At 37.6% G+C, this 23,518-nt stretch overlaps 5 protein-coding genes and 2 long non-coding RNA genes across 7 annotated transcripts; 3 read left to right on the top strand and 4 right to left on the bottom strand.

The window, feature by feature from the left end:
- The first annotated feature begins 915 nt into the window (after positions 1 to 915).
- LOC107038199 lies at positions 916 to 2,131 on the top strand. Its single transcript, XR_001460886.1, has 3 exons — positions 916 to 1,044; positions 1,680 to 1,805; positions 1,886 to 2,131. It is a non-coding gene; the product is annotated as an uncharacterized LOC107038199 (long non-coding RNA).
- A 670-nt stretch (positions 2,132 to 2,801) lies between these two features.
- Positions 2,802 to 3,770, top strand: LOC107038181. The gene is made up of 2 exons (XM_015257105.1): positions 2,802 to 3,197; positions 3,462 to 3,770. The coding sequence occupies exons 1-2, from the start codon at positions 2,802 to 2,804 to the stop codon at positions 3,768 to 3,770; spliced, it is 705 nt and encodes a 234-aa protein (XP_015112591.1).
- A 175-nt stretch (positions 3,771 to 3,945) lies between these two features.
- On the bottom strand, positions 3,946 to 7,053 carry LOC107038195. Its single transcript, XM_015257128.1, has 2 exons — positions 6,971 to 7,053; positions 3,946 to 5,447 (listed from the first exon to the last, which is right to left on the bottom strand). Exons 1-2 carry the CDS (start codon positions 6,986 to 6,988, stop codon positions 4,701 to 4,703), a joined length of 765 nt encoding a protein of 254 aa, XP_015112614.1. The 5' UTR covers positions 6,989 to 7,053; the 3' UTR covers positions 3,946 to 4,700.
- Positions 7,054 to 7,955: 902 nt separating this feature from the next.
- On the bottom strand, positions 7,956 to 9,435 carry LOC107038303. Its single transcript, XR_001460892.1, has 2 exons — positions 9,284 to 9,435; positions 7,956 to 8,560 (listed from the first exon to the last, which is right to left on the bottom strand). It is a non-coding gene; the product is annotated as an uncharacterized LOC107038303 (long non-coding RNA).
- A 175-nt stretch (positions 9,436 to 9,610) lies between these two features.
- Positions 9,611 to 12,303, bottom strand: LOC107038304 (electron transfer flavoprotein subunit alpha, mitochondrial). Its single transcript, XM_015257331.1, has 4 exons — positions 12,098 to 12,303; positions 11,638 to 11,967; positions 10,344 to 10,796; positions 9,611 to 10,025 (listed from the first exon to the last, which is right to left on the bottom strand). The coding sequence occupies exons 1-4, from the start codon at positions 12,137 to 12,139 to the stop codon at positions 9,849 to 9,851; spliced, it is 1,002 nt and encodes a 333-aa protein (XP_015112817.1). The 5' UTR covers positions 12,140 to 12,303; the 3' UTR covers positions 9,611 to 9,848.
- A 695-nt stretch (positions 12,304 to 12,998) lies between these two features.
- Positions 12,999 to 16,056, bottom strand: LOC107038186 (microtubule-associated proteins 1A/1B light chain 3A). Its single transcript, XM_015257114.1, has 4 exons — positions 15,495 to 16,056; positions 15,110 to 15,272; positions 14,077 to 14,273; positions 12,999 to 13,913 (listed from the first exon to the last, which is right to left on the bottom strand). Exons 1-3 carry the CDS (start codon positions 15,535 to 15,537, stop codon positions 14,111 to 14,113), a joined length of 369 nt encoding a protein of 122 aa, XP_015112600.1. The 5' UTR covers positions 15,538 to 16,056; the 3' UTR covers positions 12,999 to 13,913; positions 14,077 to 14,110.
- A 2,198-nt stretch (positions 16,057 to 18,254) lies between these two features.
- LOC107038258 (dual specificity tyrosine-phosphorylation-regulated kinase 2) lies at positions 18,255 to 21,492 on the top strand. The gene is made up of 2 exons (XM_015257257.1): positions 18,255 to 19,939; positions 20,322 to 21,492. Exons 1-2 carry the CDS (start codon positions 18,893 to 18,895, stop codon positions 21,189 to 21,191), a joined length of 1,917 nt encoding a protein of 638 aa, XP_015112743.1. The 5' UTR covers positions 18,255 to 18,892; the 3' UTR covers positions 21,192 to 21,492.
- The last annotated feature ends 2,026 nt before the right edge of the window (positions 21,493 to 23,518 follow it).

Here is a 23,518-nt window from a genome sequence, read left to right on the forward strand (position 1 = left end):
TGTTTACTCGGCCAATGGTCATTTCATTCTCCGATAATAATGTTCGCTTGGAGCTTCCAAGAATGCTGGGAACATCCCCATTTCTGGAGCCTGATGAAGATTAAATTCAGTAACGAAGTGGTAAATGGTACAAGTCAATTTTGACTATTGACCCGTTTTCAATGAATATCTCGGAATCTAAGGAAGATAGTAAAATTCTTGTTATAACCTTTTTTGTAGAGCTGATTGAGTACTACGACAAATGTCAATACGAAAATTTCGCTATCTCCCTTAGATTCGGAAATATTCCGCGAAAATTCAATTGGGAGATAAGTCGACTGAAACCGTTTTACCACTTCGCTACTGAATTTTAATCGAAACGTCGCGAGATTCGATCATCAGATTTTCAATTGGAAAATTTTTCCCATTAATTTCTTCCTTCAATATGATCACCTATATTTTTTATCGTATTATTTGTTCATAAGAGTATGATGTTATCTGTGATTAAGGTTGGAGTTTGCCGACTTGCTGCATTTTCCATTTTTTGTTCATTTGCCGTTGAATAAACATATAAGGAGAAGCAGGAATACAGTTACATTTATCATTTTTTCACTGAGAAATTAACGACCCAGGTATCGAGTACCACCTCTACCGATATGTAATCCATATAGAGGACACTGGGCGGAGATGAGAGAAATAACGAAGAAAGAGAGATGTAAAAAATTGAGAAAAAGAATTGGCAGATGAGGGGGGATTTTGGGCCCACGGGGAATATATAAACGCTGGACGGGGTGGAATTTCAGTTAGTGAAACCGTACCTAAGCTCGGCTCGAGTGGTGAAACGCTTTGCGATTTCAGATGTCTAAGGTGAGAGTCTCGCAAACTTTCGCAAAACGATTGTAATATTATTCAGCTTTTCGGTTGAAGATGCTCAAGGTTCTTTTCCTGTTGGGGACCTGCAGTGCTGTTAGAGTTCCCCGGCAATTTGTCAACCTGGGATTCGTACCAGAGGGTCCTTTCCATCCTGCGTACTACCCGAATTATATACTTCATGAAGTTTCCCAGGTATCAGTTGATTTTATTCATACCCATAAAAAAAGAAATTTGAAGAATGATCATTGGTGTATTTGGAGATCAGAAAGAGAAAATTACCCTCCACAATTTTTATTCGGAATTGCACTTTTAAAGACTGATTTTTAATTGAAAAATAAATAATACTGCGTAACAAAAAAACATGAGTTTTTAATTGTTGGGCAATATTTTAAGACAATCCCATCAAATTTACACCAAATTTCATCCACTGGACCTCAGATTTCCCGTTTAAGGGGAGATTACTATGAGTTTTGAAAGTCAGAGGCTATTGGATTGATATTTCTCATTAAAAATTGATTATATATGTCTAAAAACGAATAATTAGTGCAAAAAAAATTAATTGTTTATTGCTCCATTCAAAAATGGCACCATTCATGTAAAACAGTCCGAAAAATGGTTCTGAAAAAATCGAGAATCTATTTTAAACATGTTAAGGGTAATTTTTAAAATTTAAAGTCGCGTACTTTACATTAAGCATTTTATTTTCGAATCATCAACTTAAACGAAAAAAATTGTTTTCAAGAAGGACGTCTTTGCATCAAAGGCAATTCACAATCGCTAAGAAAAATGGATCTCTGCCTAATTTTTATGTTAATTAATGGCTCTAGGTGGATCCCAACCATCCCACCTCGACGGGACTCATTTCTGGAGGAAGACCTGGCATTTCGCAACTCCAATCTTCACTCCACTATTTTTCCGGGCCGCTATATGGTTACAGAATTTATCTAAGACCGGTAGTACTTCAGCAAATTTCAAGAATGAAGTAAAAGTATTGGGATTCTTATGACTCTAAATTAATTTACAATTTCTCCAGCTGTTTCCGAACTACCAACAAACGATACCGAGCTACGGTCTCCAAGAACTTCCTTTCAAGCCACCACAAGGAAGACCTTTATCAGAGGATGATGGAGGTGAGAAGATGGATCAAAAGGTTGATACAGAGATGTCAAGTAACTTCAGTGGCAGCGCAAATCAAACTGAAAATGATGATGACAGTGTTATAATTGATGCCATTTAACAATTCCCAGATTAATGTATTCTTTACATGTTTTGTATTCATAAAAAAAAAATAAAACGAAGAGAAAAGTTGAATAAAAATTACCTCGAAAATGGTAACAAATTTTACAACACGAATGGATTTCAGTGGATTTCTTACGATTTTTTTCGGTAAAAAAATACATCTGTGGTTGCAAAAATTATCCTCCTGTATAGTAAAGTTTCCCACACTGACAAGGGATTGTTTTGGACTCGTCTGAAGCGTTTAGTAAAATTTCCCGGGCCGGAGTAAAATTCGCTATTAATCTCGCACTTTTTCTCCTATTTAACGTGAAAAAATACTGGAAATGGAGGTTGCCCCCCAATTACTTGACTTGTTTCGTAATTTTTCTCTAATTCTTTCCTCGCGCAACATCTCCGATAAAAGGGCAAAAGGAAAGCAGAAGAAATAGACGTGGAACCACCAAATTGTGAGTTTGCTATGGAAATGATCTAACATGTGCATAGAATCTCTGTGAGGTCGGTACCCAATAAATTCTGTTGCATTATCATCACAAGAGTTCGTTACCCGATGGCTCAATCTAGAAGATAAAGGGGTCAGTGCAGAACTCCCGGCATTCGAGTGCACTTTAATTTATCACAGAAGTCAGCAGCATTCTCGCAAGTGCCATTGTCAGTCGACAAAAATATTAAAAATCGTTAATATAAAGATCCGTGGAAAAAATCAAGTGATAATGTATCCCACACAGATATTCCTGAACATATCATTGCTCTCCTGCCTGTCATTTCCAAAAAATCATAATCTTACCAAAGACAATCGCCGTGAGTCAAAGTTCACAGCCCTACGGGACAATCTTTTGTTGAAACGATTGGAGCGAGAAGTTCCGAGTGATAATTATCAGTTGAGGCGTGAGGCTTATGAACGGGAAGTCAATGACAGCATCACAGATTATTATGCGCAAAGGAAAGCAGTCATGGACAGGTATCATGCAAGACAAAAGGAAATCGCTGAGAAATTCAGGGGAAAATCAATCACGTCAAGACCTTATGTTCTCTCCACTACCGACAAGACCAAATATTTCTACGAAACTTCCCCGAGACCTCAACACGACGCGCCTTCGAATAATGCGGTAAGAAAAAGGGAGAAAGGGTTTTAGCAACTTTTTTTATTATTGGGAGTACTGATGAGAATAATAATTTTATATTCGGAAGAAGAGAACACGCGGTGCGAAAAAATTACTGATCGACTGTCTCCACTGATGAATCCCACTCTGGGTCTCCCGTCTAAATTTCTCCATAATTTTCCATTCTACTGAATATTCCCAAAATATTTCCGGAATCACTCGACAGTCTGCGCCCAAACCTATCTAATAAAATGAAGAATACAATTTCAGGATACGACTGCGCTGGGTTATTATCGACTTGGAGATTGTAAATATTCATCAGAAGAAAGTCTGGTGTATCAGCACAACATTGAAATAGGCCTGAAAGGAGAATCGGATCTGGACGCCGCCATTGAAGTTCTCCTGGACGAACCGATAACAATAACGTGCATTGAGTTGAAACCATTCAACAATTCCATCGCAGATGTTCAACGTCTCTCCGGTGGTCGTGGATTTAACTACGTCAAGTTGAAATTCACGCCAGAGCCGAACCGAGGACTGTCCTACACCATTAAAATATGGGGGGTGAATTCCAAATAACAAGTCGATAAATTATTCCATTCTTTTACCATCGTAACAACTTTCCAGGTTTATTTTGTGTAAAACGATTGTGAACTGTCGAGTGCTCGAAATCATGAGTTCACGGATGAAAAAATTTGACGGAAAATGTTCAATCGAAAAAGTCAATAGAATTCGATTTTTCCTCGACTCAAATTTTCCCATTTTTTTTAAAGAAAAATAGAACGAAAAAATTTAGAAAGTTTGCGCCTAGGAAATTCGATGGAAAATATCTGACGAGAATAAGTTACGCAGAAAAATCGAATTCTATTGACTTTTTCTATTGAATATCATCTGTTGGACGTTTAACAGAAATAAAATTAAGTTTTCTAACGATTTCGCTAGATTTTCCATTTACATTCTATGAAATTTTTTCGTGCGTGTTTAATATTTAGCGATATAACGGTGGGGCTGATTCTAAGAACTAGACAGCGAAGTGATAAAATTGCGCACTGGCCTTCGCGACAGTTGATCCCGTGGCCAAATGTCTAAATATTTTTCATTGACAGCCATTTCTGCGATATCTCCTCGATTGGGCAAAAGTTATAGACTAAAGCCCATTGCACCAAGCCCTGTTATCCAAATAAACCCCAGGGAAAAATTTATCCTCGGGGTCAATCAAATCGTAAGGCCCATAATTCCTCAACATTTCACCCGAAGAATAATTTTTTATTTATCCTGCAGCCCCATTTCAATTAACACTGATTTAACCTCGGGATTGAATTTTATTTTTCGTCCTGGAATAAATTTGAGATTGTCTCCGAGTAAAATAATTCATCGAACATCCAAATTTACTTTTTTTCTCATCTGACGTTTTCGTTACCCTGAGCTGGTGCAACCGGGCCTAAGACAAGTAATTTCATCACTTCCCTCCTGACTCCACTGAAAAACTGATGATCAAACAGAATTACATCAATGATTTTTGCTAACTGTCCTCCTCGCGGGGACGGGGGGCGGGGGGACATCCGGAATTCGTTCGGATTTTCCCTCCGCTTTAGTCTCCTCCCTCTTGTCATCCTTAGACTGCGGATTCTGTGGTCTCTCCGGCCCGGAATACCCAGGTTGATAACCGGGCGGTGGTGGCATTCCCTGGGGTCCAGGCGAGGGAAACCCCTGAGGCTGATAATTCAAGTAATAATTCCCTGGAGTGGGGAATGCCGGGTACGCATTGAACCCGTATAAATAAGGGTCATAGTATACAGATCGGAAATTGGGGTAGAAGTTCAGTGGAACTTGGCCCTTAGTCTTCCTGCCAACCTCCTTGCATCTGTCGTCGTAATCGTTCTCCTCTTTTCCTTCCCCTTCCCTCCTTTCCTGATCGACATCGACACTCTCAACGTCAGGATTCGAGGTATCGCTGACATCAGGACTCGGGGATTCCGACTGGTCGGGACCTCCGGAATTGTAAATCCCTGGCTCGTAATTAGGTTCGTAACTGGGGACATATCCGGCTCCATATCCCGGCGCTCCGGGCTGATAATAAAACGGTGGAGAGTAGCCAATCGCTGTTCTGTGAATCACTGGCTGAATAACTGGAATCGCTCTCGATGGCGCTAAGTTTTGGTCAGTTGTTATCAAGGCATTGTACACCTTCGGGACCTTGAGCAGGGGATCGCCCAGCGCGACCAAGGCTGCTTGACAACTCAGCAAAATCCAGGCCTGCGGAGGAAATTGAAGACATTTAAACTCTGTCACTGTCACTATTACTGGGTTTAATAGGGTTGTCGATGATGATTGATGGGTTCAAAAGCATCGGTGCGCTGCGAAGCACAAGGATATGGGGCGGATCTGCTCATCTGACCTGATGTTTTTTTTACGTCCGGTAGGGGCACATAATATTCTTATTACGCATTGCGCACTATTACTGTTCTTACTGCGGTGCGTTATTTTGCAGCTATGAATTGATTTGTTCAAGGCGAAGACACGGAGGATAAAATTTAATGGAAAAATCTAGCGGATTCGTCAGAAAATTGTGGTCGATTTCTGTTGAAAACATTCGAGAGAATTCGATTTTTTTATGTAAGTCATTTTATTGAGATATTTTCCGCAGAATTTCCAAGTTTTTTGTTTGATTTACTTGATGAAAAGAACAGAAAAATAGAATGAAAAGAACTTGGAAAATTTCAGCCGGGGAAATTATATAGAAAATATCTGACGAGAATATGTTACACAGAAAAATCGAATTCTATTGATTTTTTCTACTGAATATTTTCTATGAACATTTTAATAGAAATTCAATAGAATTTTGTAACGAATTTGCTAGGTTTTTCTGTTGAATTTTTTCAAATGAATTCAGATGAATCTTGGATACCTTATTATTTCCAAAACTTGAAGAAGAATTACTTTGATGTAATCTCACAATTTTTAGTAAAAATGGAAAAGGCCGCCTAATTAGAAGGGGAAATTCGTTTGACCCTTCTGATTATTCTGCCCGTCCGATCCTTGAAAACGTTTGACTGTTCTTAATAAAAATGACATTATCGTCTGAGTGAAAACTGAATTCATTTATGTATCGTAAAATATTGTATTCACTATGTATTTTTTTTATAACTCTATAGAAGGGTTGAGAACGCGTAAATAAAAAAATCACCAAATGTAGATTATTCTCACATAGAAAATAAATTTCCTTCAATTCTGTTCTTCAATAAAATTAACACGAACACACCTCGCTTTTAAAGATTATTACAAATTGCACGGAATTTCCAAAAAGTCGAATACTTCCAAAAACATAATTTTTTTCTTATTTCGATAATCGCTTCAGTTTTATTCAATAAAAATTCCTTCTATCAGAATCAATCAAAATATGCACTTTTTTATAAGAAATTTTGAGGTATTTTAATTTTTTCGTTTTGAGACAAATAGAATTTTAACGAGAATTCCCCAGAATTTCAATAGAATCCCAGTAGAATTTTCTAGCGGACTCGCCAAGTTTTCCCATTAAATTTTTCCATACGTGGACTATTTTCTGAGTCCGATTATCTTAGGATATACCTTAAAATCGGTGCAAATGGATTTTTCCAAATTGAGCGATCAACAAGGTTCACCCGCGTTAGTGCTTTCAACGCCTGTCTATCGGCGCACGAGACCGACAATTAGAACAGAAGGTGAGAAACCGGATGTGACCCTTTCTGTGCCCCAGACATGCGCTAAATATTAAAATTTCTGTCGAAAGCAGTACTCACCAGTGCGCGAATCATCATGATTCAAATCAGTCCCGATGCTTAGTTGCAGTTCTATCAAATTGATGAATCAGTTGGAGCACAGGACGATGAATAAACAGAAATCACCGACCGATCTGGTGTATATATACGTGACCATGAAGACACGCGGGCCTCTACTCAGAACCAACTCCCACTTTGGGCCCCACTTGGCGAAAGTACAAGTCCAGACAAACTGTTCGATATGTACCTTTGTCTGCTCAGAGTATTCAATGTAGTAACATTCTGTTATTATCAGCGATGCACGTATTTGCAGGAGTTACAACATGTCTCATCTCTAACTACAAAACTTTACATTAAATTTTTGATTACCAGCGCATTCTTTATTACTAGATTAGTCCATGTTATATTATTTTATTCTATTTTTTCGCCTTTTCCGCTTTCAGGATTACATTAAGTTACTTCGATTCATTCTTATTCTTGATATATGTTTTTGACAACTGTAAAACTGCACCTTTTACGGCCCCACTGACCTATTCGTAACCCCATCAAATATCTTTTCGAATAATGAAGCAATACCCATCAACTTGATGTCTATCCTTGTCTTGATAGAATGAAGAACGTGACAAATGGCATTGAATATCAAAAATCACGAATTGGGGACTGAAAATTTTTAAAAAGGAATAATCGGCTAGAAAATGGAAAAATTTGTTTTTCTTCAGGTATGGGAAGGATATGAATATTTTCAAGTTTTATGTTATCATTTCAACGAGAAGAAATGAAAAAATGCAAAGTACTGGGGGCGGGAAGAAATAAAAAATTTAATTCTTCAATGTCCCCGGAAAGTTTTAAAATCGATATATTTTTTCGAATAGCGAAAGAATACCCATGAATTCGATTTCTATCCTTGTCTGTCGATAGAATAAATGGAATGAATGACAAAAATTAATTGGAATATGGTAATTCAATGCAGTCGTCGTAGGGAATCTCTGGATTGATTTTCACGAAGAAAACAATACAATACATTTATTCCAATTGTGAGAATGACAGAGTACATAAATTCGTATCCTTAGTATTCACTATCGTGAAATAATTATTGATACAATTCTTGATTTGTATTTAATCCAGTTCAGATCCAAAGTTCGATTTATCGTGGTAAAAGCAGGAAGAAATGTCTCTGCAACAATGTTATCCAATATCATTCACCAGTTTAACACATTTGCGACCTTGACCCACACAGACACGTAGTCTGCATTTCACACCCAGTGATCTGATACTTTCATCAAGAATACATTAATACGTTATATAGATTCTATCGGTATGTAACACATGCGTCGTAAAAGTAAAAGAGGGAAATTGGGGAGGAAAATGGCAATAACGAGAACGAAAGGGGACAGCATGAGGAGCAAACTCGCGTATAAAATGAGCCACCAGACGGGTGATAGGCCGAGAATTGGGTAGAGCATCTTTGGTGAAAAAAAATTGAGTTCCGTAATTTCGCCTTTTTTGCTGAGGCCATGGGATCATCTGCTGAATCGCTGCGGATCGCAGAACATCGCCCTCCTTCCCGTCTCTCGATTCATATCCAAGTATGAGAATTGTCAAAATTCAGATCTGTAAAAAATGAAATGAATAAGATTATTTTATTTATATTCATATATTCGAATTTTCTTTATTCATAAATTGAGTTTTGAGTGTTCTCATTTCTGGGCACAACATAAACTCAAAGCGAAGTCCAGTAATAGTTGTACAGTACAGTTGAAAGTATGTGAGATGCGGTTGTCCTTGTAACATACCGTAGCAAAGACTGACGAAAGAGGGAATGAGGCAATTGTGGCCGGAGTACTCGATAGAAGTGTGCAGCGATGTTTTCGATCACCAGAAAAATCAAGCTTTTATTATTTAACAGCAAAAAAGCATCAAATGCAACTTTTCGATTATACTCCTTTTTTCTTTGATAATAGCACGTCATAATCACACATAATAGAAGAGAAATTTTCACGATTGCGCAACTGCAATAACGCATAATGCTATTATTCAAGCCTACGTAAGACGCGTGATGGAGACAAGTTAAAAAGGCAATTTCTTTCGAGCGCACGAAACAAAACTTTCGAAGAGAAGAATCTTTGAATATTTTTGATATTAGTACCGTAAATCATTCCATCAAATGATTCCCTCATCACTTTTTTACTCATTTTTTATTGTCTGCCATAAAAATCGTTACAGATAACATTTTCAAATCGTTCAAAAAAATATAGTGGCATCACTGCACTTTTCTACAACACTGAACAATTAAGGAATACTACAGTATCAATTTTTATGTGGAGAAATACGTACAGTAGTGTTGAAAAAACACAATAGCCAAAAAATTAAGCGTGATTGTTCCACGTTGACGGTGCGCTCATACTAGTCTATCTTAAACTTTGAGCGGCTCTCGCAGTGCTTTCCCTTTCGTTCGTGGTTGGACTGTGACTCAAGAACACCGACAGACGAATCCACGGTTGAGGTGCACAGACTGGTCAGTATTGCCTGTATACCTATTTTTGCTCGTTTCATTATGCCGCGGTTCCATCGAGTTTACAAACCCGTTGACATTGAACCAAGTTTGATGTTTATTTCATTTTAGAGATTGGCGAATTCCATGCTCAACATTAAAATACAAGGTCAGTTATAAAATCCGTTTATTATAAATTCATCAACAATAATTTTTTTCATTATTTACATGTGAAGTGTTCGGTGGTTTTCCATTTGATGCTCCCGGATAATTTCCGCACATGATTTATCCATTAAAATACGCCGAATTAATTTTTAGGCCGAATTAATATTAACAGAGAGAAAAGGAATGGTTTATTTACAAAAATATTTTGCATTTCTGCCGGAATATCGATGGGTGGGAAGAATCTTACAATTTTTCGTTAAGTTCGGGGACAGCTTTGAACAAATCTGCAACTAAACCGTAGTCCGCAACCTGGAAAATTGGCGCCTCTGGATCTTTATTTATAGCGACAATGACTTTCGAGTCTTTCATTCCTGCAAGATGTTGGATGGCTCCGGAGATTCCTACAGCGATGTATAGTTCCTGGAAAACAAAAGGGTAATGTTCAGCTTCAGCACGAGGAGTTTAAGGGATGACTACTGCGAGTTTTAAAAGTCCCGGGCTATTGCAATAAAATTTCTAATACATTGAAGATCGACTACAAATGTCTAAAAACAAATAATTAGTGCAGACAATTTTTTTAAATCTTTTAGGCCTTTTGAATGATAAGAAAGCCATGTAAGAAGTCTCAGCAAAATTAATTTTTTGAAGGTACAAAACCATACCAATAATTGACGATTGTTCGAACCATTATTCATTTCATTTTTTCGTCAGACAACGGATTGAGATCGAGCAACTTACAGGGGCCACAATTTTTCCAGTCTGTCCGACCTGTAGGTCATTGGGGACGTACCCAGCATCAACAGCTGCACGAGATGCGCCAACAGCAGCATTGAGCTTATCAGCAAGGGTATAAAGTAATTTGAAGTTCTCTCCAGACTTCAGTCCACGTCCGCCCGAAACAACAATTTTGGCGGACGTTAAGTCGGGCCTGTCAGATTTACTCAGGTCCTGCTTAACAAAATCAACTTGATTTGATTTGTAGTCACCAGCTGGTGCGGGCTCGGCCTTGCCACTACCACCTTCTAAGGGAAGAGGTTCGAAAGAAGTCCCTCGAACCGACACCACTTTTACGTTGTCCTTCGACTTCACTGTCTGGATAGCATTTCCAGCGTAAATTGTTCGGATAAATGTATCTGGGGACTTTATGCCAATGATGTCACTGACTGGAGAAACATCCAGTTTAGCAGCTATCTATTATTTAAAGGCATAGAATTGATTTAGTAAAAAATATGAGGGGTCCATTCGGTTTTGCGTGACGCAAAAAATATAAATGTATACTCAAAAAATAAATAATACATTTCGAATTTTCTCATTATTTGTATTACTCCTCAATAAAAGTTAAAAACGCTCTTTCAAAATTTTCAATTTTTTTAAACTTTTTTTTATGTATACATTTGAATTTAGTCAGGTGTATAGCCGAGTCGGTAAGGTGTCCGCCTACACAGTCAGGGGTCCTGGGTTCGCAACCTGGCACCGGCGAATTATTTCTGGATTATTTGATTTAGCCAAATAATATAAGAACACCATTGAGAGTGTCTGAAATAAAAACGTGAAGATACCGAGAGAAAATAGAATTGAGCATGTTCGAATCATGTACATATAACCTACAGTCTCACGTATCTCGAAAGATTAACTGACTACAGTTGATTCTCGCCACCATGTGTGATTGCATTCCGATCATTTACTTGAAATACTGTCATAACATCGTAACCTACAAGTTACAGAGGAGATAGTCGTGAGCTCGAACGACAGGAAAGAGTCGAGAGCCCGTCACTAATAACCTAGCTGTTGATGTGGCGTTAAAGCCCAACAAACAAATAAACATCTGTTTTTTGCGGTTCTCTGCACCATGCAACACCGCATTCGGTGATTTTTTATTCAGATTATCATCCTTTATTATTCACAGTTGGAAAATAATACCGAAATCCCATTAAAATTCTCGTTTGTTGCTTCCGAAGGAAAGGAGTATATTTATTAATTTTATAGTAAAAAAATAATGCCCATTCGATTGAAAGAAATGAAATATTCGCACCCTTGGTAACAAAGCTTTGCCAAAAGCACTGGCCCCCGCTAAAATGTGACTGAAATTGAACTGTTTCTGTGTTGCTAAGATCAAGGGAGTCAACGACTCTGGTACTGAGCCCTTGAAAGCCTCACTCTCAGCCACCAGAACCTTGCTAATGCCATTAGCCTTGCACAGTGCTTCAGCAGCTGGTCCGCACTTTGTCCCAGCTACAAGAACTGTAACTTCACCGCCAATTTTTTTTGCTGCAGTCAGTGTTGCTTGAGTGACAGCTGCGACTGTCTCATTGTTGTGTTCAGCTATCACTAAAGTGGAATTCAACCGCGACAGAGAGCTGAACTGAAATTATATATCGAATCATTCATAATATTAGTGTAAATGTAATTACGTAACTATAATATTTGTTTTAGAGAACAACATACAAATTTTCATTGATTGATGCTTAAATTTCAATGCAGAAAACACTCACTTTTGTTTGGCTTCTCACGGTCTTTGAAATAATGGCCAACATTTTACAAAAAAGAAGGATTTAGTCACTAGAAACAGATGAGTAATAAAAAATATTCTTTTGCCTCGGCGCTGATCTTCTCGAGGTGTAGGGAATCAAGGGGATGCGTTAAAGATGTGTTTCCATTCACACGACATCAACGTCACGTTGAATCGGAGGACTTTGAACCGTACGGTAGCAAAACTGGCGGCGATCAGGGACCCTAGGTAATCCCCCATGTTCACTACTTTTAGCGCAAAGCTCGAATGTAGAGTGAGGAGGAACTAAACATGATTCGAGATTCTATTCAACCGTTTCATTTTTTACTAATTGATTATTCGGCCATAATACGGTCATATATACATACACATGTTATGAAGGAGGGATGCTACATGCGATTTTTTTCCTTCAATGTTTCTATATGAAACAACCAATGAAGCTAACCTAACCATGTAAAGCCTTGAATTTATTTCCATAATACAACACCTAGCACATCAAATTATTTTTCGGCTGCTATAGTCATATTCTATATTATTCCCAGGGCTATCTACTCGGTCAACCCTAGATGTTTTTCTAAGGTATAAATTACATGGAAAGCAGAATGCTATAATGGTGTTCATCAGCTTCCGAACCTCTATGTGAGAGAAACAATCAAATAATTATCAATGAGGAGAACTTATGGGAAAAATAGTAATAGGGAACTTCCATGAATTTTTTTCAATTTTCTAATCTCAATAATTAATTTTTCATTCCCAAGCGCTTGAAATATTGCTCATTAATTAATAATTAGTTAAAAGTTGAAGATTTCAATCGCTGAATGGGTCGTGACATAAAAAACTGTATCTTACATATGAGCACCCAAAATGAACACCTAAACACGTAATTTATAATCAAAAACACATGTTTATTCGGACTTATTGCATATTCATAAAGAATTTTTCAATGTGTGTAATTTTATATCATCATTCGAGCTCATATAAATGCTCAACAATCACCCAAGAGCTTTATCAATGTGCTAATTAACACGTAAATACTTAATCTAAAGTTATCATTCTATCCTGTTTACTGACTACGTAAGAAAAAAGTAACATTCACAATATTTATGCAAATAAACATTTCATACAATATTATCCACGAAAGAGTTCTCCCTTCGATCAATTAGTTATAAATTTCTCCTTATAAATTAATCGGACAATTGATTGATTATTCTTCACGAAAACTGTAAAATACCCCTTTTGTTTCTTTTAGTTTCTGGAGTTCAGTTAGAGATTGAACGATTGTATGAACAATTGGTACAGTAGTTAAACATTGTTTTAAACACATATAAATTTCGGAATCTGTGATTCGTTTGCCATCAGGTAATTGGTGTATTTCCCCCCGTTCATTGCATTGATTTTTAATTGGTTGAGAAACAGACAAAACGTCATACCTCACATTGTTTTGTCTAACGATGAAATCATAACTATTTTCAAATTATCTTAACATCCTTTTGCTTCTCCAATCCGTAGCTGAACAATGAGAGAATTTTTATTCATTTATTTTCGATATCCTTCCCGTATTTCTATCCAGTCATTACGATTTTCATGTGTTACACATAACTTCCATCATTAAACGTCGCAAGCACCATTATTTCCTTCAAATACCAAAGCTTTCTCAAATTTATGAATTTTTTAAAAATTCGATCCAGAGCTGCCCAAGTTGCTTGCTTCATTCAGATTCCACGTCGGTTTCACTGCTTAACTTCTACTATTATTTCATTTAACCATAGTATCACGTAATATAATGTTGTCATGATTATCTGGAAAGGAACATAAGCAGGGTAATTAATCAAGTATTATCTTGAAGAGGATTCGAACAGTGACAACACAATATGATATTGTGATGTCTTCAATTTTTTTTCGTGAATTGATTCATTCTGAAGATAACGGCATTGTGGGTATTCTCACAGGAGATTGACTTACCTATTAAGAATCATTATTCAAAATCACTGACAGGCTAACATCCAAATACTTCTTGACTCGCAAAGACCATGTACAAAAAACCGTCCTCATCCTTCTCACGTTGATACAACTGTGCCATTGTCATACTACCACTAGCCATACTCCTCTGGTTAACTAGCACGAAGAATGCTTGGGTTGGGTGAAGTTGTAGTCTCCGTCTATCATAAGAGAGTGAGTAAATGAATCAATTGAATCATTAGTAAAGGATTAAAATGATATAAATTAAAATACTTCAGCAGATTATTTCGAAAGTAAATTTCCTGGCTTATGTTCCTACTAATTTCGAATATAGAGTTTGAATTGTTATTAGTTCTTTTAAGTGGCGCAATGTAATTTTAGGTTATGTGGATATTTTTAAACTAATGAATTCGCGTAATTAATTTCTAGAGGCTGATGAAGATTGAATTTTAATCGAAACTTCGAAAAAAATATTTAACCATGAGATAGTGTGGATTTTGCTGTGTTCTCTAACTTCGGTCAGAACGGGATGGCTTAACAATCACTAAAATAACTCATGACCTCACCATTTCTTAATTCAATAATTCAATTATTTCCCGTTCTCAATATGCTTGTAGAAAAAGTTTCATGATTCTACAAGTAGGGACAGCCACATCCATAATTTACAATTAACGTTAAATTATTAAATAGTCAATTCGTTGGTATCCCTCTTAAATTTTAGTTATTGAAGTAAACATCACTTTAAATATTCAAATTACAAATTTATTATTAATCAGTAATTTAGTTGGGAACATTGACAATTATTCGAATAATCGAAAATCCCTTCTAAGAAATTGAGTGTAATTTACTTAATAGAAAATTTACAGTTCCACATTATTAAATATTTAATTAATCATCAATTGAACATTTAGATTATCAATTATTTTACTATTTTTTAAATTCGATTAGTACAATTAAACAAATAACTTACAACCCACGAAAATAAAAGGGAAGCAGCCAAAAAAAATTACAAATCAGAATGTTCGTTCAAACATACCTTATAATTTTGATCAATTCCGCGACAGTCAGGTGATCAGGTACTAAAAACTTGGATTTATCCAACAATGGTAATTGTCGTTCACCATAATATCTCTCAACAATGATTGGAATTTTATTGGGATGACGTTCACGTATTAATTCAACGTCTGCAACTCTTTGTGCTGTAACAATACAATCAATACAAATGAGTGAGCAAAACTTCGTTCTTGGAAAAACAATAGGCTTACCAACAGAATGAAATGCAAAAATGGCATGAAATTAGCGATAACAGAAAAAATTATAGCGAACGAATGAAAAACACGAGTGTATGACCCTTTCCCATGGATTTAGAGACGCAACTGACAAGATTTCTCCATTAATTGTAACATGATGATGAAACCTACCAAATGATCTCTTTTCCTTGAATGATTTCGGTGTCAAGCTCATTATCGTTAAATCTCTTTCAAATAAAAATTCGCAAAGAAAGCACTTATAAACTACGACGCACTTTCGCTGTCAGCTGAGAATTGTATAGGTTCCACTCAGCTGGGTTGTGGATATCTCCCTACTCTACACGATTGAACCGATATTTGATGCGATCAAAATAAAACATACATCCCAGTGATGCTCAGTCTGTAGTAATACTGTCAGGTGTGGTTGGAACACGCTACAGGACTCAACCGTAGACGAACTGTGCTGATTGCTGATGCGTCATTGGTTCATGAAATGGTAGATAACGCAACGAGTGCAAGCTCAGGTTTACAGTCTCTGGAATAAAAAGAAAGGTTCACACACTCCGCGCGTATATCGACAGCAAAGCGGTAAAACGATTTACGGTGATCAACCCTGAGTTGAATTTTGACGAATATCTCTGAATTTAAGGGAGATATCGAAGTTTTTGCGATGACCTTCACGAGGAATTTCGGCTAATTCACGAACTAACGGCGCCCAGTGGCCACTCACTTTGCAATGGGTCAGACAGGAATGGCATGCATCTGATTATCCTTGTTCAGTGCCTTTGGCAAAGGGAGTGGGTGACTCTCTGCTGCCATCTATTTCAGCTTTGCAAACAATCCGTAATGAGCCAATTTCTTAAAAATCCCCAGAGCGATCGGTAGGGGGCTAATCCATGGTGAAAAGGAAGGTACAAATCCCATTACTAGGGCTTTGTCCCCCTATAGGATTTTTCAGATCGAACATTTCCTATAGAATTTTTCAGATAGGATATCCTGTAGGATATCTTATAGGATGTCTTTAGCATTTCCTACACGATGTCTCAGGATTTCCTGCAGGATATCCTATAAGATTTTCAATAGGATTTCCTATGAAATTTTGGGTCAGAATGAGGGTCAAAAGAGTCATGGGGGTCATAAGGGTTCATATTAGGGTCGTATAAGGGTCATGTGGAGGATCATATGACCCCCTATTACCCTTCAATGACTAATATGACCCTTTATGACCAATATACACCCCCATATGATCCCTAATCATGACATACAATAGGAAAACCCTGATAAGGCGTCCTATAGCGAATCCTATTTGGAAAATCCTATAGTAAATGTTCGAATTCCCCATAGGATTGCTGCAGGCAATCCTACGGTATTTTTTTACACGTGAACTACCATTCAAATCCGAAAGGATGTGACAATCAATATCAATGCATGCTGTACCTATTTTACCCCTTCAGTGGCGTTGAACTATTGAAATGCAGTGTTTTGAACAACTGCTAGAGGCCACCACTGTCCCCTTTCAGCCCCCCGAAAATCGGAAATAAAGGACATTGTTGAAGGAAACAGACTGCTTCACTCCTAGACCATATCCGACTTGGTGACTCCAACTCAACCCTGTGCTACCCAAAGTTTCAGTAATAGTCCCCTACACATTACCCATTCCACGTTAATATTCCTGTGACGTGTGATATGATCGCGCAAGTGCGCGTGGGCACGCGTGGGTGTTACTCTCACCAGTGTCTCCAAATTAGTCATATTTATTCGCGTGAATTATTCACCCACATTCATATGCACATGAGAATAAATCCGACCGTCCGAAATTCTGAAAAATCAGTCGTCTAATTTTACGTAAAATCGTTGCATCGTGGGGTCGAGAAATTGGGGCTATGAAAATAGACGATTGAATACTGGATTAAGGGAGGTTGAGCGTCACCTATGTCAGATGTATACAGTTAGATGAAACACGGAGTGAAGAAGTGTTGAAAAAAAAGTAGGGAAACATATAGGCAGAGGAAAATTGACGCCCAGAGATGTAATGAGGAGGTTACTAGCCACCGGTGGTGTCAGCTGAGGTTTTTTTTCACTGAAGAATCTCGCAAGTTTTAACTATTGGGTGAAGGTACAGTCGATGGAACGAATTGAATTGAGTTCAACGACTTGACGACTGAGTATGAGTCAGAAGACACAAGTGCTCGAGCCTCCTTTACCCCTTGTATTGTTGGAGCCTTCCTGCCGCCGTTGTTGAAGCCCTTTGTTTCTTTTTCAAGAAAAGTTTAAAGTGAATAATTATTTATCAGAATTCCTGGTGTTGCTGGAGGTTTTTTTTTAGTGTGCCTCGAGCCTCGTGATATAAGGACACGGGGTAATTACACGCAAGTTTGCAATGTGCACGTGCACACAGCAATAGTGATGGCATTGTTTGCAATGAAAAGGTTACTGTTCCCTTGTAATTTGCATTTGTCGAAACTCTGCTGAGGGAAAGGGGGAGAATGGTTCAGTTACAGTGAAGTGACAGGAAGAGAAGACTTTAATACTTGATGTGAACATTAAAAACACAAGGAACTCCAGGGATTTTTCAGTGTAGTTAGAAATATTTGGGTGAAAACGTCAATGTTTCGACGTTGGTCGATGAGATGAAGGTGCATTCGACTGTTAATGGAGGTTTTATGGAGGATTTTCAGTCTAATGTTTGTGTACAGAACATTGTAAACGAGTCTAGCTTTTGAAAAATGAGGAAGAAAGTAGTAATAGTAATGCTAGTCACAGTTACATGATTAGTTGACTCTTCGGACTGGAGAACACGATTTTTTTTGGAGTCTTAATTGATCTGGAGGATTTGAACTGGGGAGTGGAGGAAATGGGCCGAATGTGAGCATTTTAATTTTTTTAATTGTGCGATGACCAGTAATTAGGCATTTTTTTCAATTTATGAACAATACAAATGAATGAATGCGTGTGCCGAATGAACAGGAGTCATCAAACTTCGTCGGCCAAGTGCCAACAACCTCTAACACTAGAGGACTGAACTCATAATGTGTTTGTCCTCGTGTACGATAGACTGTAAAATTAGACGAACGAAGAGACGTTTGAGAGTGAGAAAAATAAAACGTACAAGGGAGAAGGTCGATAGTGAGCCAAACGAGATGACTGACATGTGATAAAGTATTAGAAAAAATCATTGAGTTAGATTTCACTTAATTTACATTAAATTTCCGCATTTGACTCATTCATTAAAAAATTAACAAGCGAATAAAGCAACAAAGAAAATTAGAAAACTATTTTCTAGTCCAACTGCATTTTAACGAATGAATATTTCGTTGAGGAAAATACGAAAAATTGTGAATCGTGATATGTCGAGTGATCTCTGAATTTAAAGAGTGAAATTAAGAATTGATCTCATAATGGAGATTGTCACGACTCTTCCGAGGGTCTTATCAGCTGAAAATAATGAAGTAATGAGGGAATCAATGGCGACGTCAAAATGACTAGCAACTGGAGGAGATAAACGAGGTATTGCTAGTAGAACAATTGGAAGTAAGACGATGAAGTGATAATTTATCGGATAATTACAAATGTCTAGCGCAGTCGAGATGCCCTTGTCACTACCAAATCCGTTCGTGCCTATGAGCGCAATTTCAACGCAATCGTACATCTCAACGAGTGAAAATAATCATCTGCCCCCTCTAAAATCTGGCAATTATGGGGTGAAAGCCGGGGAATCACCACCATCGCATCTCACCCACTCGTCCCACAGTGGTAGTACACATCTGCCAAGTTTGGGTTCAAGTGCAAATAATAGTTTACAAAATTTAACGAGTAACTCGGAGAGCTTGAACCTGAGTTTGAGCTCGCACACGAGTCACAACAGCAACAATTCGAATCACAATCCTCATTCGCAGTCGAATAGTCAAACGAACAGTCCACTTGTTAAGAATGGAAGGACAGAGGGTAATAATTCGAGTCGTGTTATACCGAAAATGGCAGTAACACCTGAGATTGTTATGAAGCTTTACATGAATAAATTGACACCCTATGAGCAGCACGAGATATTTACTTATCCTCAGATTTACTTCATCGGAGCTAATGCGAAGAAGAGGCCGGCGATTCTTGGATTACCGAATAATCATAACTACGATAATGATCAGGGGAGTTACATCCACACACCGCATGATCATGTTGCGTACAGATACGAAGTTCTCAAAGTTATCGGGAAAGGATCGTTTGGACAAGTTGTTAAAGCTTATGACCATAAAATTCATGAACACATTGCCCTCAAAATGGTGAGAAACGAGAGGCGATTTCACAGACAAGCACAAGAAGAAATACGCATTCTCGCCAATCTGAGAGAACAGGATAAAGACAATACCATGAATATTATTCATATGTTTGATTCTTTCACCTTCAGGAATCACATGTGCATTACTTTTGAGCTGCTCAGCATCAATCTTTATGAGCTCATCAAGAAAAATAAGTTCCAGGGCTTCAGCCTACAGTTAGTTAGGAAGTTTTCTCACTCGTTGCTGCAGTGTTTGGATGCACTCTACAAGAACAAGATTATTCATTGTGACATGAAGCCAGAGAATGTATTGCTGAAGCAGCAAGGGAGGAGTGGCATTAAGGTAATGTATTATCGGAACAAGGGAAATTATTCCTCTCGTTAATAATGACAAACTTCACCGACTTGACGGAAATTTATGAAGATTGAGTTTTGGGGAGAAAAAAGTCCTTCTGATGCATTAATGTTTTTTTGTCAGGTCGGTAATTTCGTTAATGTGGGCAATGAATTTTCCTAAGGGAGACTACTATAAGTTTTAAAAATCGCGAGCTAGTGGAGTGAGATTCCTCGTGCATTGAAGATGGATTATACATGTTTAAAAATGAATAATTAGTTCCAAAAAAAATTGTTTATTGTATTATTTACTTGATAAAAAATTTACAGTTGAATATCATTAAATATTTAATTCATCATCAATGGATGAACTCAGTTTTCTCATTTTCCAGGTAATTGATTTTGGCTCGAGTTGTTACGAAGACCAGCGCGTATATACTTACATCCAGAGTAGATTCTACCGTGCGCCAGAGGTGATCCTGGGCGCAAAGTACGGAATGCCGATAGACATGTGGAGTCTGGGTTGCATTCTCGCTGAACTCCTCACAGGATTCCCTCTACTCCCCGGCGAAGACGAGGCTGACCAACTGGCTTGTATAATCGAGCTGCTTGGAATGCCCCCAAGGAAGATGATAGACAATGCGAAGCGATCCCGCCAGTTCTTCAGCTCCAAGGGTTATCCCAGGTACTGCAAAGCCATGACAACTGCTAATGGAACAACTTTTCTCCACGGTGGAATATCTAGAAGAGGAAAATTGCGAGGTCCACCTGCCTCGAAAGACCTCAAAGACGCTCTGAAGGGCTGTGAGGATCAGCTCTTCCTCGATTTCATTCGCAAATGCCTTCAGTGGGATCCGGAGCAAAGAATGACACCTGCTAAAGCCCTCCGGCACGCATGGCTGAGGCGGAGACTACCCAAACCTCCAGATGACAAGACTGATGGCCAGTCTGTTCAATCAACTGCCGTTGTACCAGCCTCAAGTAGTCGCAGCTCCAGTAAAACTAATGTGGGATCAGCTGGTATTACCAACAAAATCCGTCAAATCAGTGATCAACGGTCATCCATTCAAGCTAAACATCTTCCAGTTGCTGTCGCCCATCCAATCACGTCCAATCAATTGTCGATAACACAATCGAATCCCTCGCATCATCATTTGCACAATGGGTCTCATGAATCGTCGCACGACAGCCACAGCTCACATGGCTCCTCGGGGGGATCCAGCAGATTCGTCGTTGCTAAAGACAGTGATTTATGGCGATAAATCTCTGATCATCTTGGGTTCGTAATGTAATCTTCGTTCTCCTGCAGAATACACTGAGAAAAGAACAGCGGAGTTCTCAAGCAAGTCGTACTTGTGCGTAATAAATTGTGTGTTGAAAATTATCAAAAAGCATTTTTTTGAGCTGAACATTTTTATTGCAAAAATTACCTGTCTTTTCAAAAAAAATTTGGCTCGCGCAAACAAGAAATGGCATTTCTAGCACTATTTCAAAAAATTAATTGTTAAATGAAATAATGATAAAAACCGATATCTATTGACTTTCCTGTCAATTAGCTCAGATTCAGCGCAAAGAACAAATGGAATTTTAACGAGAATTCCCTAGAATTTTCTATCGAATTCGCAAAGTTTTTCTATTGAATTTTTTTATTCTTGCAATCTTACAACTTTGGGACAAAATATTTCTTGATAAACTTCCCTCTGTAAAATTTTTTTTATCCGGAAAAGCCAAATATTTCGTTGTTGAAAGCAGAGCAATTATTCATGTTTGAGACTTTCACATTCGAAATAAACAATTTGTTTTTGGCCGAAACAAGACTTGTTTGGAAACTTGTTCGTTTTTCTCACAGGGTAGTTACCCCTGGGCAATGGACCATAGTGCCATTTGATGATGTTGAGGGAGCAGAATGAGCAACTCTTGAGAATGTCATATGGAGTTCCAGGGGAAATTGCTCGAGCTGCAAAATTAGCTTCGAGTTTTCTCGTCTTTGGAACACTTTCAGGGCACTTTTTGTCGCCTGCCAAACTTTGTGTTAATTTTTCTAGATATTCAGAACAATTAAAATTTTTTTTTTCAAGTTTGGGAAAGGACGCGTGGGAATCAAACGATTGGAATTGCATGGCATTCAATCATTTTCCGTAATTAGTTAAAAAAATACAGATGATTTATCAAACTATTTTGCCCATGATTTTCCCATTGCGTTGATCATAAAAATTCCCATGACATTCTCAAAACCACGCAGGGATTGTACAACTCAGCGATTAGACTGTTTTTGTAAATAATTTTTCTCTATTCGATTTTTTTTACTTTGCACTGATGCACACTATATCTCTAGATATCAGTCTGTTTGTCATTACTAGCGGTGATTAGATTTTCATGATCGATGACAATGGAGTGATAAATATTGAATAATGATTTTTAAGAAGAAATTGTTATGAAATAATGCAGGTACTGATTACGTGACTAGTGTCATGATAAATTATATACTGACTGCGGAAACGTGAGAAATAATAACGCGAGAGAGGGAGAGAGGACACAAGAAAGAGAGGAAAAATGGAAATGAAAATTATTGATAAATTTGTAGAATTTAGTTGAGTCGTGATAAGAAACACAGAATGTCTTGTGATATAAAGCTTAGGCGTTTTATTGTAGTTCGTAATAATTGAATAAGGAGAACAAAACACATGAAAATCATTATTTTATCGCGCTAATGATTCAACAAATACAAAGAAAAAATCAATGTAGTTAATAAGAAGAATTCATTCGTAGTTGAGTGTAGATGAACAAGCCGTATTCGAGGCGGAAAGTACGGTCGAATTGATCCGCAGAGATGACAATTCTGTTATAAGGCTGTTGAATGCCATTTAGATACCTTTGCCTTCCTCCCACATTTTTTTCTTTCCACTAGAAGGATTGACAGAATATGATTGGTGCATTTCTATGCATTTATCATTCTTTCTTTATTGTTCACAATTACTGTTGAAGTGGATCTCCCCCTGTTAGGATTTTATTTGTTCGTCACCTTCTGATAAATTTTAAACTCAACACGAACTACTTGAAATTATTTTCAAATCCTTTTTTCATGATAACGATTAAAACGGAAGAAGAGTTCCGAAATTTTGTACAGATTTTTTTTGTAAATAATCTCGGAAACTAGTGTGTTGAGAATTGTGACGAGACCTTTCGTGTAGTTTACCGCAGTTTCAACAAAGAATTTCATTTGAAACAATCTTTCCAGATTCGTTTGAACTGAAGATATTCACTCCCTTTACTATTTTCTTGCCTCTTTGATTTATTCGTCCAATCTCAGTGTTTTTGTCATGTTGTTTTCATATTGTCAAAGGTGAAGGGATTCAGTAAATATAGATAATCATTATACAATCGAACTGACTTAGAGACTGTAATCGCGTCTCGATGTACTATATTGCATGAATGTTTGTATCATAATGCATTTCTTGAACACTAGCGAAGCAAGAGGTATAATTGAATAATAGGTAGAAAAAAATCACGTGGATCTTAAAAGTAATTGCGAGATAATTATTTTGTCGAATTACAGATACCCCTGATGCTTTCATTCAGATTAGAATTA

The sequence above is a fragment of the Diachasma alloeum genome, unplaced genomic scaffold (assembly GCF_001412515.2).
Source record: "Diachasma alloeum isolate Michigan unplaced genomic scaffold, Dall2.0 Dall_scaffold_00279, whole genome shotgun sequence".
Taxonomy (NCBI): Eukaryota; Metazoa; Arthropoda; class Insecta; order Hymenoptera; family Braconidae; genus Diachasma; species Diachasma alloeum.

Coding starts and splice junctions, on each gene's coding strand:
- LOC107038181 (XM_015257105.1), top strand. CDS start 2,802: ATGTATCCCACACAGATATTCCTGAACATATCATTGCTCTCCTGCCTG. Junction 3,198..3,461: donor ACGCGCCTTCGAATAATGCG/GTAAGAAAAAGG, acceptor ATACAATTTCAG/GATACGACTGCGCTGGGTTA.
- LOC107038304 (XM_015257331.1), bottom strand. CDS start 12,139: ATGTTGGCCATTATTTCAAAGACCGTGAGAAGCCAAACAAAA. Junction 11,968..12,097: donor CCGTGAGAAGCCAAACAAAA/GTGAGTGTTTTC, acceptor ATATAATTTCAG/TTCAGCTCTCTGTCGCGGTT. Junction 10,797..11,637: donor GCAAAGCTTTGTTACCAAGG/GTGCGAATATTT, acceptor TTTAAATAATAG/ATAGCTGCTAAACTGGATGT.
- LOC107038186 (XM_015257114.1), bottom strand. CDS start 15,537: ATGAGCTTGACACCGAAATCATTCAAGGAAAAGAGATCATTTG. Junction 15,273..15,494: donor CAAGGAAAAGAGATCATTTG/GTAGGTTTCATC, acceptor GTATTGTTACAG/CACAAAGAGTTGCAGACGTT. Junction 14,274..15,109: donor GAATTGATCAAAATTATAAG/GTATGTTTGAAC, acceptor CTCTTATGATAG/ACGGAGACTACAACTTCACC.
- LOC107038258 (XM_015257257.1), top strand. CDS start 18,893: ATGTCTAGCGCAGTCGAGATGCCCTTGTCACTACCAAATCCGTTCGTG. Junction 19,940..20,321: donor AAGGGAGGAGTGGCATTAAG/GTAATGTATTAT, acceptor CTCATTTTCCAG/GTAATTGATTTTGGCTCGAG.